Source organism: Rhinolophus hipposideros, assembly GCF_964194185.1.
Source record: "Rhinolophus hipposideros genome assembly, chromosome: 9".
NCBI classification, from domain to species: Eukaryota; Metazoa; Chordata; class Mammalia; order Chiroptera; family Rhinolophidae; genus Rhinolophus; species Rhinolophus hipposideros.
The window spans coordinates 27,240,809-27,253,481 of NC_138055.1; the positions used below are offsets into that span (position 1 = coordinate 27,240,809).

Genomic DNA, 12,673 nt, shown 5'->3' on the forward strand with positions numbered 1-12,673 from the left:
AAAATACAAAGGAAGGACGAGAGTTAGCTCTTTTATATAAACCACCAGTGAGTTGTAAATGTCAACCTGAAGCTAAAAGTTCTGTCTATAAGTTTCCGTATGTATATGTATGTTATGTATATAAAATATTTTCCTACCTCCAGATACCATTGCCAATTATAATTTTAGATTATAAAATCCCTTAATGGAGTTCTATTCTGATTGACTTGAAAATAAGACCTCATATAAATTAAGCATTCCTAGGATTTCCAGAAATTAAGGAAATTAATCTTCTTATACTTTCAAAAGTATTTTTATAGGAGCTAACCCAAATGTTTTAAGAATCCAAGTTAACATATATTTAAGTAAATCTTTGGCAAACAAGACTAGTTCAATATTAGTTTAATAAAAGCAGCTATGTCTTTTGAGTTATCGCATTGAGTATAAAGCATGCATATATTTTTATTCTACTTGAATATTTTCTTCCTAAACTTTTACAGGTTTACTGACAGAATAAACTAGCATTACATCTACATTTGTATTTAGCCAAGTTGAATCATTGTTCTGATAAACTTTATTTCAACAGTAATTATGTTTTGTAATAAGACAACTTGAAGATACTTTCCAAAATCTTGTAGTAACTTAAAACCTTGCACTTATGCTAAGTTAATTCATGGATATTCATTAAATACCTAAGTCATTTCAAAGTAAAGTAGGATACTGAAGCATAAGCTTTTCAAGTTGACACAGTTTTCTCTTATTTTTATGGTACCAAAAACCTATACACGTTTATTAAGTCTACTAAGGACATAATCATTTTGCCACATTGAGAAGTTTTACTATCAGGAGTACATGGCTATAAAAAGTTGTTAGATGTATACTCACAAGCTCTGTCATACTGGAGTATGACAAACAATTCACAATTATCCACCTCATACTTTTCTCTGTAAAATAGCAGTTATGTAATTATAAGTATAATCTCATAGCTTGTAAGAATTATAAATTATAATCTTATAGCTTATACGATTATAATTTATAAGATTATGTGCTTATATGTAAGTGAGACTCTTGTAGGAGAAAGTGACAGAAAGGGACAACACTGTATGCAAGGTATGCAGGATGCGTTTTTATTAAGGAAAAATAAAACAGTCCTAAAGTAAAATGACTAATTGTTCCAGAATAAGAAAGAGGAAGATGTAGGACAAAACCTGAGTGAATATAGAGTTATAAATAGTACATGAAAAAAGAATTTTATTTGCTGTGGTCAAAGCCAGCTAAGATTTGATGAGCTTATTTGTAAGATTTTTCAAAAAGCATTTTAGTATCAAATACTATACTGATGCAAAACTAAAACTTGGTTTTCTATTAAAACGACAAATCTCCTTAGGTTATTGGTCTGCTCTTAATGCAGAGGTTACGAAAGGTTTTTCTTTACCTTCTGAGTAATTTCCCTAGGGGGCAAAGATTTTGTGTCTTATCAGAATTTTTGTGCTTGTTGTTGACTTTATCATGTCTTGATTCCAGTCATGTGCTGCATAACGACGTTTTGGTCACGCAGACTGTCTATGACAGTGGTCCCATAAAATTATAATGGAGCTGAAGAATTCCTGTCACCAAGAGACGTCACAGTGTCATAGTCGTCCTAACATTGTGGTGCAACGCATTACTTATGCATTTGTGGTGATGCTGGGTAAACAAATCTACTGCGCTGCTAGTCGTGTAAAAGTAGAGCACATGCAATTATCTACAGCACATACTACCATATAATGATAACAAACCAATACTACTGGCTTATGTATTTACTATACTCTATTTTTTAGCGTTATTTTAGGCTGTCCTCTCCCTACTTATAAAAATAAAAGTTTGTTGTAAACAGGACGCTGTGTCACACCAGCAGCAGCCTCAGACATGTTTACCATGTGCCTTGATTGCATCATCTCCTCCTGCGCTTGATTTAATCTCCTACTGCTTTGTACAGTAACGTGCTGTACAGGCTTGAAGCCCAGGAGCAGCAGGCTACACCATACAGCCTAGGTGTGTAGTAGGCTGTCCAGCTAGTGTGTGTAAATGCTCTTTATGATGTTCACACAGTGACAGAACCACCTAACACTGCGTTTCTCAGAACACAGCCCCATCGTTAACGGGGCATGACTGTACTTAAAAAAACAGTCTTCTCACTTTTAAAAGGGCTATGGTTCTTTACCATCATGTTCCTTCCTATGTGAACTTGTAAAAAAAGATTTTAGAAACTTTGGTTAAATAGGTGGCAAAGTATTTTTTCCCACTGACAGATGATCCTATGTAATCAAATTTTCAAACTGCTTGACAACTTCTGACTTGCCGCCTTTTTAAAATCAAATGCTAAATGATGTCTTTTGCATCTACTACTATCTTTGAAATATCCCAGAGACTTTATTCTTTCACTTGGTAAAAAGAGGCGTGTTAAAAATAAATAGGTTTAGGGAACATTCTCCCAATCCGTTCATATTTTGCTTCCCAGCAACTGTCATCAATTTGGCTCAAATAAACTCTTATAAGTTTAAAACAAATAAAATTAAATAAACAGGTTTATTTGATCAGTGTTATGATTTGCATGGGAAGCACTGTCAAATCAGAAGAGATGCTCACCCTCCCCTAGGTTAAATGTGTATGGGTAAAATGTTAATACGATTATTTCAGAAATTGTCAGTAGTTCCTAGAAATTTATCAATACTCTCCTCATTGTCCATGATGTTTCTATTTATCAAGAGTCCTGGTGCTGCTTTGCCCAATATTAGACAACAGTATAGTGTCACAAGTCATAATTTCAGTTATACTTTTTACATTTTTATGTTAATTTGGTCACAATTTGACTTCTTTAATTTAAATACAGTATATTCTAGATAGCCAGTGGTTCTCAATTGGGGATTCACATCACTTACTTATGGAATTTTATTATATAGATGTTAAGGACCTACTCCAGAAATATTCTTCTTTAAAATAAGGTTAATCGTTGTATTTCTATTTTGTGTGTAACTTTTTTGGATTGACTTGATTTTGATTTGACTATCACAAAAACCAACTTCCTTGTCAACTGCATTATTTTTTATAACAAACTCTCATCAGATCTTTCACTTCTAAAATTATCGGTAAGTTAATCACCACCATTTCAAGTCTTTTGCCTTCCACACATAGTTGTTTGGTTTACTCTGATGATTCCCTAAAAGTGCTTGGAAATCAGCTACAGGCCAGAGTGCTTGTCTTCAACAACAAAAAAGGGCTGTTGAAAAAGGACGGACTACACCAAGTACACTTGGGCACAGGCTTCTGATGGTATCACTTATATAGCTTTAAGACTATAGCAGTGGACTGAGTCAGGATTTCCAAAAAGCTGGTGGAGAAGCAGTGGATTCATGAGACTGCTAGCCCAAGATCTAGCAGAACAAGAATTAATTACATAGGACTGAATAAACTGATGATGATTACGGGTTTTGTTTAAAATATTGCTGATGCTTTAATGTCCTGTTTTTTGGACATGAGGAACTCCTTTCTCTTTTCTCTTAAGCTATCTATAACTCATTAACAATTCAAGCAAAGTATGCTTTTGTAAATGGAAATAAAACATTTATCTTTTTCTCTCTGACTCCTCCATATTTCAAAGACTCTTATTGAGTATTCATATTTTCATGGCAATATAGTTATCTGCACAGGTTCAGTAAGAATATGTCTTCCTAGTTGGAGACATTGATTAGGCAACTAAGGCTTTGATTGGAATGCCGTATTTGAAAGTAGTGCTCATTGAATCAATGAGCTATGATTTTTAGGAGCTATGGCTGACTTCACACTTTTTAGGAGCTATGGCTGACTTGACAGGGCCCATGCTTACAGTCCTTTTGGGAAAACAGGACTGCTAACTGGACTGATTCCTGGCTCACAGAGTTCCCAGCCTTACAGGTAAAGTAAGCAAGGTCTCTTCTGGGCAGGTCCAGGAACCCTAGGATATTTGGGGAACCTCAGGACTTGACTGAAATCTGTAGGTACTGCAAGTGAAACCTGATGGTGAATTCTTGGCTTGGCTCCCTGGCCTCGAGGTGCTTTTAAAAGTCCAATCCAAGATTCCTTATAAAAACTTCCAGCAAAGCAAAAGTAAAAGGCCTACACCTACATAAATAATCAGGCCAAATCTAATGAGACCAACTTCACAATGACTCTTATTTTATCCCATTATGGACTAAATGTTTGTGTCTCCCTCCCCCACCAAATGTGTATGTTGAAATCCTACCCCGACTCATGTGACGGTGTTAGGAGGCGGGGCTTTTGGGAGGTAATTAGCATTAGATGAGGTCATGAGGGCGGAGTCCTCAAGAATGGGATTAGTACCCTTGTAAGAGTGAGAGCACTTGCCTGTTCTCTGCTCTCCCTCCACCCGTGAGGATATGAAAAGAGGTCAGCAGTCTGCAACCCGGAAGTGAGTCCTCACCAGAACCTTGGCACCTGTATCACCATTCTGGCACCTACCTGTATCTTGGACTTCCTGCCTCCAGAACTGTGAGAAATCAACTTTTTTGTAAGCCACCCAGTCTATACCACTTTTGTTACAGCAGCTTGAGCTGACTAAAACATGTTCCTAATAGTGACCGATTTTGTAGTAAACAAGAGGGACACTGACCAAGTGCTCACAATTCCCCATTACTTACCCACTGACGTGGCTTGACCAAACTAGTTAGGCTTGTCTCCTCTCCCACAGGCCCCTAAACTTGGCTTGCCCTAAGTTTAAGCAAGTACATGTAGAACTTTCTCTTAACAGCTCATTCCAAGCATCAGCTGACCGCAGAAAATAAATTCCAGTTAAACTATCCTGCTCATGCAATCTGCTCACCCCCACCCACTTGGCCCACACTCCTACAAAATTCCTGCTAGCCCTTCTTACCCTTCTCTATAAAAGAAGTCTTTTTGTGTTTAATTTTTGAGATGCCTGTTGATCTAGCGATTAAAGCATTCTCCCTATTGCAATAATCCTTTTGAATGAAGTTCTCCCTTAACCTAAAGCCAGATTTGTTTTTATTTAACAGTACTATGACAAACCACCTATTTGCAAACTCCAAGACTACACTGACATTTATTTTCCTCTATCAAAAGTGATTGGTATCATTTTCAAAACCATAATAAGGCCCATGTAAGACTAGGTACATACAGAAAACACTGCACATAAAATTACTTTCCAGAACAGCAATCAAGCCTTAGGTTAGTCATTCATCTTTTTAATTTATAAAATGAAGAAGCTGAGCCATAGAAGGTAATTTCTAATATCCTTTCTATCCTATCATTCTTGATATGAATTTGGTAAAAAGATTTAACTGAGACAGAGCCATTCATAAGTCAGTACACAGAAACAACATGCTGTGCATCAGCAGAAAAACAGAAACTTACGATTTTTTTCAAAGTTTATTTCTATAATTTCAGAAACAACGATTTCAGAAATAATTTCTCAAGATAAAGATTCCTGATCAAACCCACATTCATTCAAAAACACTTTATATGTCCATCCATACAATGGAATATTCAGCCATAAAAGTGAATGAAGTATTGATACATGCAACGTGGATGAAACTTGAAAACCTTATGCGAAGTGAAAGAAGCCAGATACAAAAGGCCACACATGGTATGATTCCATTTATAAGAAATGTTCAGAATAGGCAAATCCATAGAGACAGAAAGTAGGTTAGTGGTTACGAGAGACTGGGGGGAAGGGGAAATGGGAAGTGACTGCTAAGGGGCATCGGGTTTCTTTTTGGGGTGATGAAAATGTTCTGGAATTAGATAGTGGTGATGATTGTACAACTTTGTGAATATACTAAAAATCATGGACCTGGACACTTTAAAATGAAGAACTTTATGGTATGTGAATTACATCTTTTCTAAAAGCTGGGTTAAAAAAGTACTTGAGCACGTTAATTATCAGTGCAATAGTTATATCCTAAAACCAAACAACACATTACATAATCCACACTTCAAATTCAGCTTCAGTTAAAAACAGGCTGATTTATTTCTGATTAGTATGATTAGTTTTCCCTAATTTATGCTAAAAATAAAAAAAACTTTACGGTAGTTACAAATTTATAACTTAACCATGTCTAATAAATAATTTGAGACAAAACACAAAAATGAAACTCCAAATAAGATGGTATAAATATTATGAAAATTCTCATCTTTTTATACTGCTTTAAATGTAAAATTTAGAATACCTAATAGGTACAAAGCTCTGGTACATGGTTATATATAAAGGAAACTCTATTCCTGAAACATTTTTTAACAAAAGGCTGTTGTCTACAAGGGCATAAATCAAGAAACTGTTACAAATAAATACCATATAATGTGTAGCTAAGAGTTCATGCTAATGAAGTTCAGCTGTTAGCTTTCTCAGACTTGCACCACACAATATCTTTAAATAAGATATGTGGATATACATAGATTGCACCTCCCATAAACCTGGCCAGTAATGAGGAAGACTCCTATCCCTATACCCTATACTTGATGTGATTTTGGTCCAGGAGCAACAAAGTGATGACTAACTAAGGTGATTGGAGAAAATGGTCTCCTGGTCATACATACATAGTTGACAAAGGTATAGTTTTCCATCTAGGTGACTATTTGAAAAATATGACTATTGCTGATCATGTTCACCTCTGCATTTTTATTTTTACTGAGAATCTAATCAATAACTGTAGGCCTAGTATCAATTAATAACTTAAAAAGTCAATGTGTTTTTGCCTAAAAATATGATTTCACTTCATATCCTTAATCTCCTGGCCCTTCCAAGTAAGGAATCACAGAAACAAAAATTAGCAAGTTACATTACAGCTAATAGAATCACAGGACTAAAGTACCAGTAATTTTCAACAAATAGAGCCCAGGCACATTTTAATATTTTCCAGTCCCACAGCCAAATTATCTTGAACCTTTTGTGAGGATAACAGTTTGAGAAACAAAAGCAGACGCTAGTAACATCAAGTAACACTGTTTTCCTTGTATTTATAATGAATTATATTTTAAATGAATAATTTCAAGGACAAACATACTATTCTTGGGTTGCCCAGTCCACATATCTGACTAAATTTCAAAGTTATTCACATGGAGTAGTGTTCCACTCACTAAGATGGGCTCATTTTACAGAAGATACATAATGACTCTCATACAAAGGATAGTGAAACACCCAATGCAGGAACTCAGGATAGCATTTACCCATCCCACAGGGAGAGAAGTCCATCCAATTGAATAATTTTAATTGTTGTAAACAAATACAATAAAATTTCTCAATTAGACTATTTTGATAAAATTATTTTACCCATACTTAACTCTTAAATAAGTAAATGAGTATCACAATCAACTGAACTGTTTATACTGTAGCTTATTTATAATAATCACCTAAAACAATGTTAAAGTTACAATCCTTTAGAAGGTAAAATAAATTTAGTAGATAGTGGCCATCTTGTTTACATAAAACAAAATAGAAAATATCAGAAGTCAAAGTATTTCACGGAGCTTTTGTTTCAGTTACAGAAGAGTCAAAGAGGTTAAAAACCATTGGCCTAAAACTACTGACTGCTTAAAATAGTGCCTGGACTTAAATGTTTTACTGGTCTTTCCTGAGCATTAATGTTTCTGTTAATTTAGCTATCTTAATCACAGCAACCAATTATTCAAAGTCTACTATTGTCTGTGCACTGCACACTGTACTGTCCCTTTGCAAACATTATCTCATCAGTTCCCACAGTAATCTAGTAAGGTATCATCGCCATCTAACAGGAGAGGAAACTAAGCTAAGTAACTTGTCCAAGGCTACATACAGTGATAGAAGATTTGAACTTGTTTTTTCTGTCAACAAACCCCATACCTTTCTACTATAATGCCCCTCTTTATAATCTTCTCTGAATGTAAATTTGCAATAAAATTTCCATGATGAAAATAGATTTCCTCAACCCAAAACAGAACTACAACCTGAGTTACTTGTTTTTCCAATATGTTCAGATTACAAATTCACGTAAAATATTTCCCATATATATAGATATACCCCTTCACAGAATCTTTTGATACTCAAAAAAGACAGTTGTTTCTGATAGCTGAAGCACCTATAACTATATGGAAACAGTATTTCAGATCAGCAAATACTGATATAGGTCACTTAATCTGATACTGATATAGGTCACTTAGGTATTTAATTGGAAAAACCTGATACATGTCACTTAGGTATTTAACTGAAAAAACCTCCAATTAAAGCAAAAACAAAAACCTGAAAAACTGAACCATGGGAAATCACTGTTAGGCCTAATTATAACAATGATCTGAAACCTAAATGTTTCATAACCAATCAAATTATTGCCTCGCCAAATGAGCAAACCTTAGGTCCAGTAAGCAAGCTGGGATGAAAGTATCAGATTCAACTACAGTATATGAAACTGTCATCAAATATCAATTCACACAAATCACCCCAATGCTTTACAGGTTATCTGGTCCAGGTTCTCTCCCAGTGTGTTGCTTGGAACAAAGGTTCAGGAGAATGCTAAAAGGATTTATGAAAAAATTCATCATGAAGTTTGGGAAACAGTGGATTAAACAAAGTTAAAATTGGTTTTTATTCCTTAGGATATCTCAGAGCCCTCAATGTGTCAATATGAATTATGGAATTTCCAAAAGAAGGATTCATTATCCTAATGAACATAATAAGGTGCATGGAGATTAAGTGACCTATCCAAGGTCACACAGCTAGCTAATGGCAAACTTAGAATCAGAACCTACTTCGCCTGATTCCCACTCCAAAATTCATTCTACCTCCCTAAGACCTCCTCACACCTAATATTAAAAAAAAAAAAAAAAAAACACACTTTTCCACAGGTCACTTCTATAAAGATAGGAAACATTAGTGACTTGTCCTGACAGTATTTACCACCACCCCACCAAAACAAGTAACAAAAAAAAAAGGTAAATAGCAAAGAATTTTTATAAAACAACAAAAGCCTCCTCAAAGTAAGCTGGGACATAGTATTGATAGATTATACACACAAGTGGTACTCTAAAACATATATTCTAATAAAATATTTCCTCTAGAAAATCGGAGATACAATCTTTTCTTATCAGTACCTGGACGGAACTAAGAGTGGTAAAAATAACAACCTCGATTGTGAGGTCCATTAGAGCAGCGACCATGTCTATTTTGCTCACCACTATACCAGAGCCTGAAATATAGTAGGTATTCCATACATATTGGCTAAAAGAATGAACAACAAATCCCTGCTTTACCAACAGATACTGATCAAATTATAATCTCTCTGAATCTGAGTTTCCCCACTTGCAAATGAAGCGGTCAGACCAAAATGATCAAGATCTCACCTACCTTTAAGAATTCATGAATCTTATACAAATTATGAATAAATCTCAAATCCCCAGCATTTGAGGCTATGTCCAAAAATAATCAAAAACTGTAACAAAAATTAACATTTCCATGTCACTTCATATTCATTACTTCATTTAATATGCCCAATAAACCTGAAAATCAGAGTGGTATTATTACCCACATTTTACAGGTAAAGAAACTGAGGCCCGGAGAAATTGACTGCCTAGACCAGAAACATAGTTATTAAGTAGTGAAGCACGGACTTGAACCCCAAGATTTTAGGGTTAAAATCTCCAATTCTTTCCATTACACCCAGTCCTCTGATAATAGGGACGGAGATGTAGCCTAGCTGATGACGGCATTATTCCCTGACTTTCAGCTATTCACAGGACTACAAGGCAAAAGGTTTCCCAAACTCTCTCAGCATCCCATCTTCCCAGTTAAAGCTCCAACTCTTCAGTAAAGAAAAATGACCTTGGGGGGAGGGGAGGGAAAAAAGAAAAAGAAAAACGACCTTAATACAACAAATTAATCACATTTTTCTCCTTGGAGCCCAAGGTTAACTCATATCACTATTATAACAGAGGATGACATTATCAAAGAACGAAAAGAAGTTAATTATGAATAAAATGTTTCACAATCAAAAGACAGTTTTAGTTCAAATAATATGTACTCACAGTTAAGTACTGTTACATTCAAAGACCACCTTATGTCATTATTATGTTACATTTAAAATGAAAGCTCCACTTTTGGAAACTTTGTATGCTAGTAGGTATGAGGCCATTTAAACTATTAACCGCTTAGGTCTCGTTACAATCCTACCATACTTCAAAATACTACTTCAAGTTCAACTTCTCTTAACTCCAGTAATGAACAAACCCACTTCTAGGCTCAAACTTGGTGTTAAAATAAACAAATGGCATTTACATCACACCCTTCCCCTGCAAGAAATACAACTGAGCAACCAGGAGCATCCCGGGTTACGGATTTAGATTTCCCCAAGACTTTAACCAATCAGCTGACTCCCACATTTGTTAACTCAATTAATTTTCTGTCTTCAAATATATACATATTCTATGTCAAATATAATTTTTTCTCACAGCTATGGCAAAACCCCCTTTCAACAGGGAGTATACTATAATAAACATATACTTATTAAACCTCTCAAGTGCGTAAACACCACATTAAATCCTCTGCCAAGAAAATTAAATGAGCATTATCTTTCTGGGGGTTACATGTGGAAACAGTTTGGAATACGCTTAGCGAGTCCTAATTAAGTAGAAGTAGATAAAACATGCAAACATCATACTCCTGCAGAAGAGTAAAGAAAAACAATTCCTCAAAAAAGAAAAAGGTCACTTATGCTCACCCAAACTAAATCTATACATACAGAAACGGCACACCTGGCTCATTCGTGTCACAAGATCGTTAGTTACTATCATGTTCTGTAAACTTCAGGAAGTTCTGGAGACTTAACAAAAGTTTAGCTGATTAAATCAATAGCTTTAAAGCTCCATAGATTCCAGAGGTCCCATACCTGAAAAGAAATGACCGTGAACGGCCAGGAGAATTTTAACAAAACCACAGCTACAAGCCATTGCATCCATCAGCATTTCAATTCCTCGCCTGGTAAAAGCTCAGTAGCATCAGACTCCTCACCACTTCAACACTGGTAAGTTTGAGAAGAGCTGTTGATAACCTTGCCGGCCAGTCTAACCCCTCGTGAACTGTCACAAAATAAAAGTCACAGCACATGTGACAGCTTTGCACGCCAATTCAAAAAAACCACAGGACCACCGAATGTATGCGATTCTCGGAGCAGACGACACAGAACCCCCTATGTTATTTACCAAAGTGCCAAGCAGTCCCCAGGGGAGCGCAGCAAATGATAACTTAGGTCCCAGGACAGGCTCCTGTTCACCCAGGGATGACTCTCCCAGTTAGTGCCAACTGTACACTCGCATGCTCCGAAAATAGGGGGCAAGCCGTGAGCACCCGGGGTGGCAAGGGCAACGCTTCCATTTTAGGATGGGCTGAAGCCCCGAGGGTTCCCAACGCCGAGTCCGCTCGACCTATCACCTCGGAGTCACTTTCCAACCGCGCTCTCACCCAGAATCGTTACATCCCCCACGGACGCCAACTATTCGTTGTAAGAAGACCTGGAAGAAATAGTAAGAGGACCCTAAAAGTGCACATTAGGAGACAACCGAGGAGCGGGGGGCTTCGCGGAAGGAGCCCCACGGTAAAGCATCCTGGGCTCCCACATTCTCAACGCCAAAACACATACAAAGACCCTGCGCCCGCGGACTGCGGCAGAAAGGGACTCACAGAAGCGCCGTCATTCCGTCAGCGCGGGACGCCGCGGGTTCACGCCGCCCAGCAGCCCGGGCCGAGGCCCCGATTTGTCCCGAGGAGGGCTCACACCGAGCAGGGTCTGCCCCGCGGCCACACCGGGCGCACGGCCCCTCTCCCCGGCCCCGGCCCTCGCCTTCCCCCCACCAGGCCTCTCCCCGCTCCTCTCCTCCTCGGCCTCCCTCCCTCGCTCCCCTCCCCCCAGACACACACAGAACCAGGCCCCCTCCCCCCCAAATCCCACCAACTTTGCCGTGTCCACCCCCCCGCCCTTCCCACCTCTCAGGAGCACACAGAAACTGCAGGCCAGGAGGCTCCTCAGGACGGCCCCCATCTTCCCTTCTCGCGGTCTCTCCTCTCACCGGCGCGGGGCGACCAGCAGAGGGGGAGGCGAGGAGCCGGGGCGGCCGCCGCGGCGGCAGGTCTGCAGGCTCATGCTTCCCAGCTTTCCGGAGACAGAAGAAAGGGGCACGTCAGGGCTCCGCGCGCGCCGCCGCCGCCGCCCGCTCTACCGCGCCGCTCGGGCCCGGGCTCGCGCGACGCCAGCGTCTGCTTCCATCCCGACGCCGCCTCCCCCGGCGCCCCGCTTCCCCCGCGCAGTTCCTCATTCAGCCTCTTCCTCTCACGCAGCGGCGCAAGGATACGAGCCGCCCGGCGCCGGGACGCGCGGCCACGGTGTCCCTGCGCGCGGCCGGGCCCCCTCCCCGGGCACCCCCTCTCCGGCAGGTATGAAGGACCGTGGGGGTGCACGGCCTGCCTCTGCTTGGAGACCCCCGGCGATGTGCGGGGCGAGCAGAGGAGACTTGGAGCGGATAGAGCGGCCCGCGGCGCATTCCAATGGGATTCTTTGCCCGGCGGCCGCCGGAGCCGCCCCGTGGAGGGCGTGAAGCGACGTCGAATAACATTGGAGCCGGCGTGGTCGGGACTACTTTCTGCTGCTCCGCCGGGCGGCCGCCTGCTCCGCTCTTTGTG

The 12,673-nt window shown here is 39.2% G+C and overlaps 1 protein-coding gene across 2 annotated transcripts in view; it reads right to left on the minus strand.

The window, feature by feature from the left end:
• The window catches only part of LRP6 (LDL receptor related protein 6), a 125,647-nt gene extending 113,315 nt beyond the window's left edge, over positions 1–12,332 (minus strand). Inside the window, exon 1 of one of the 2 annotated variants that reach the window (XM_081060889.1) lies at positions 11,981–12,332. In XM_081060889.1, the coding sequence (XP_080917015.1) occupies positions 11,981–12,035 (55 nt within the window). In that variant the 5' untranslated portion in view covers positions 12,036–12,332. Of the gene's footprint in view, positions 1–10,886; positions 10,931–11,980 lie in introns of those variants that run through there. The other variant, XM_081060890.1, reaches the window with a different exon arrangement.
• Between the last annotated feature and the right edge of the window lie 341 nt (positions 12,333–12,673).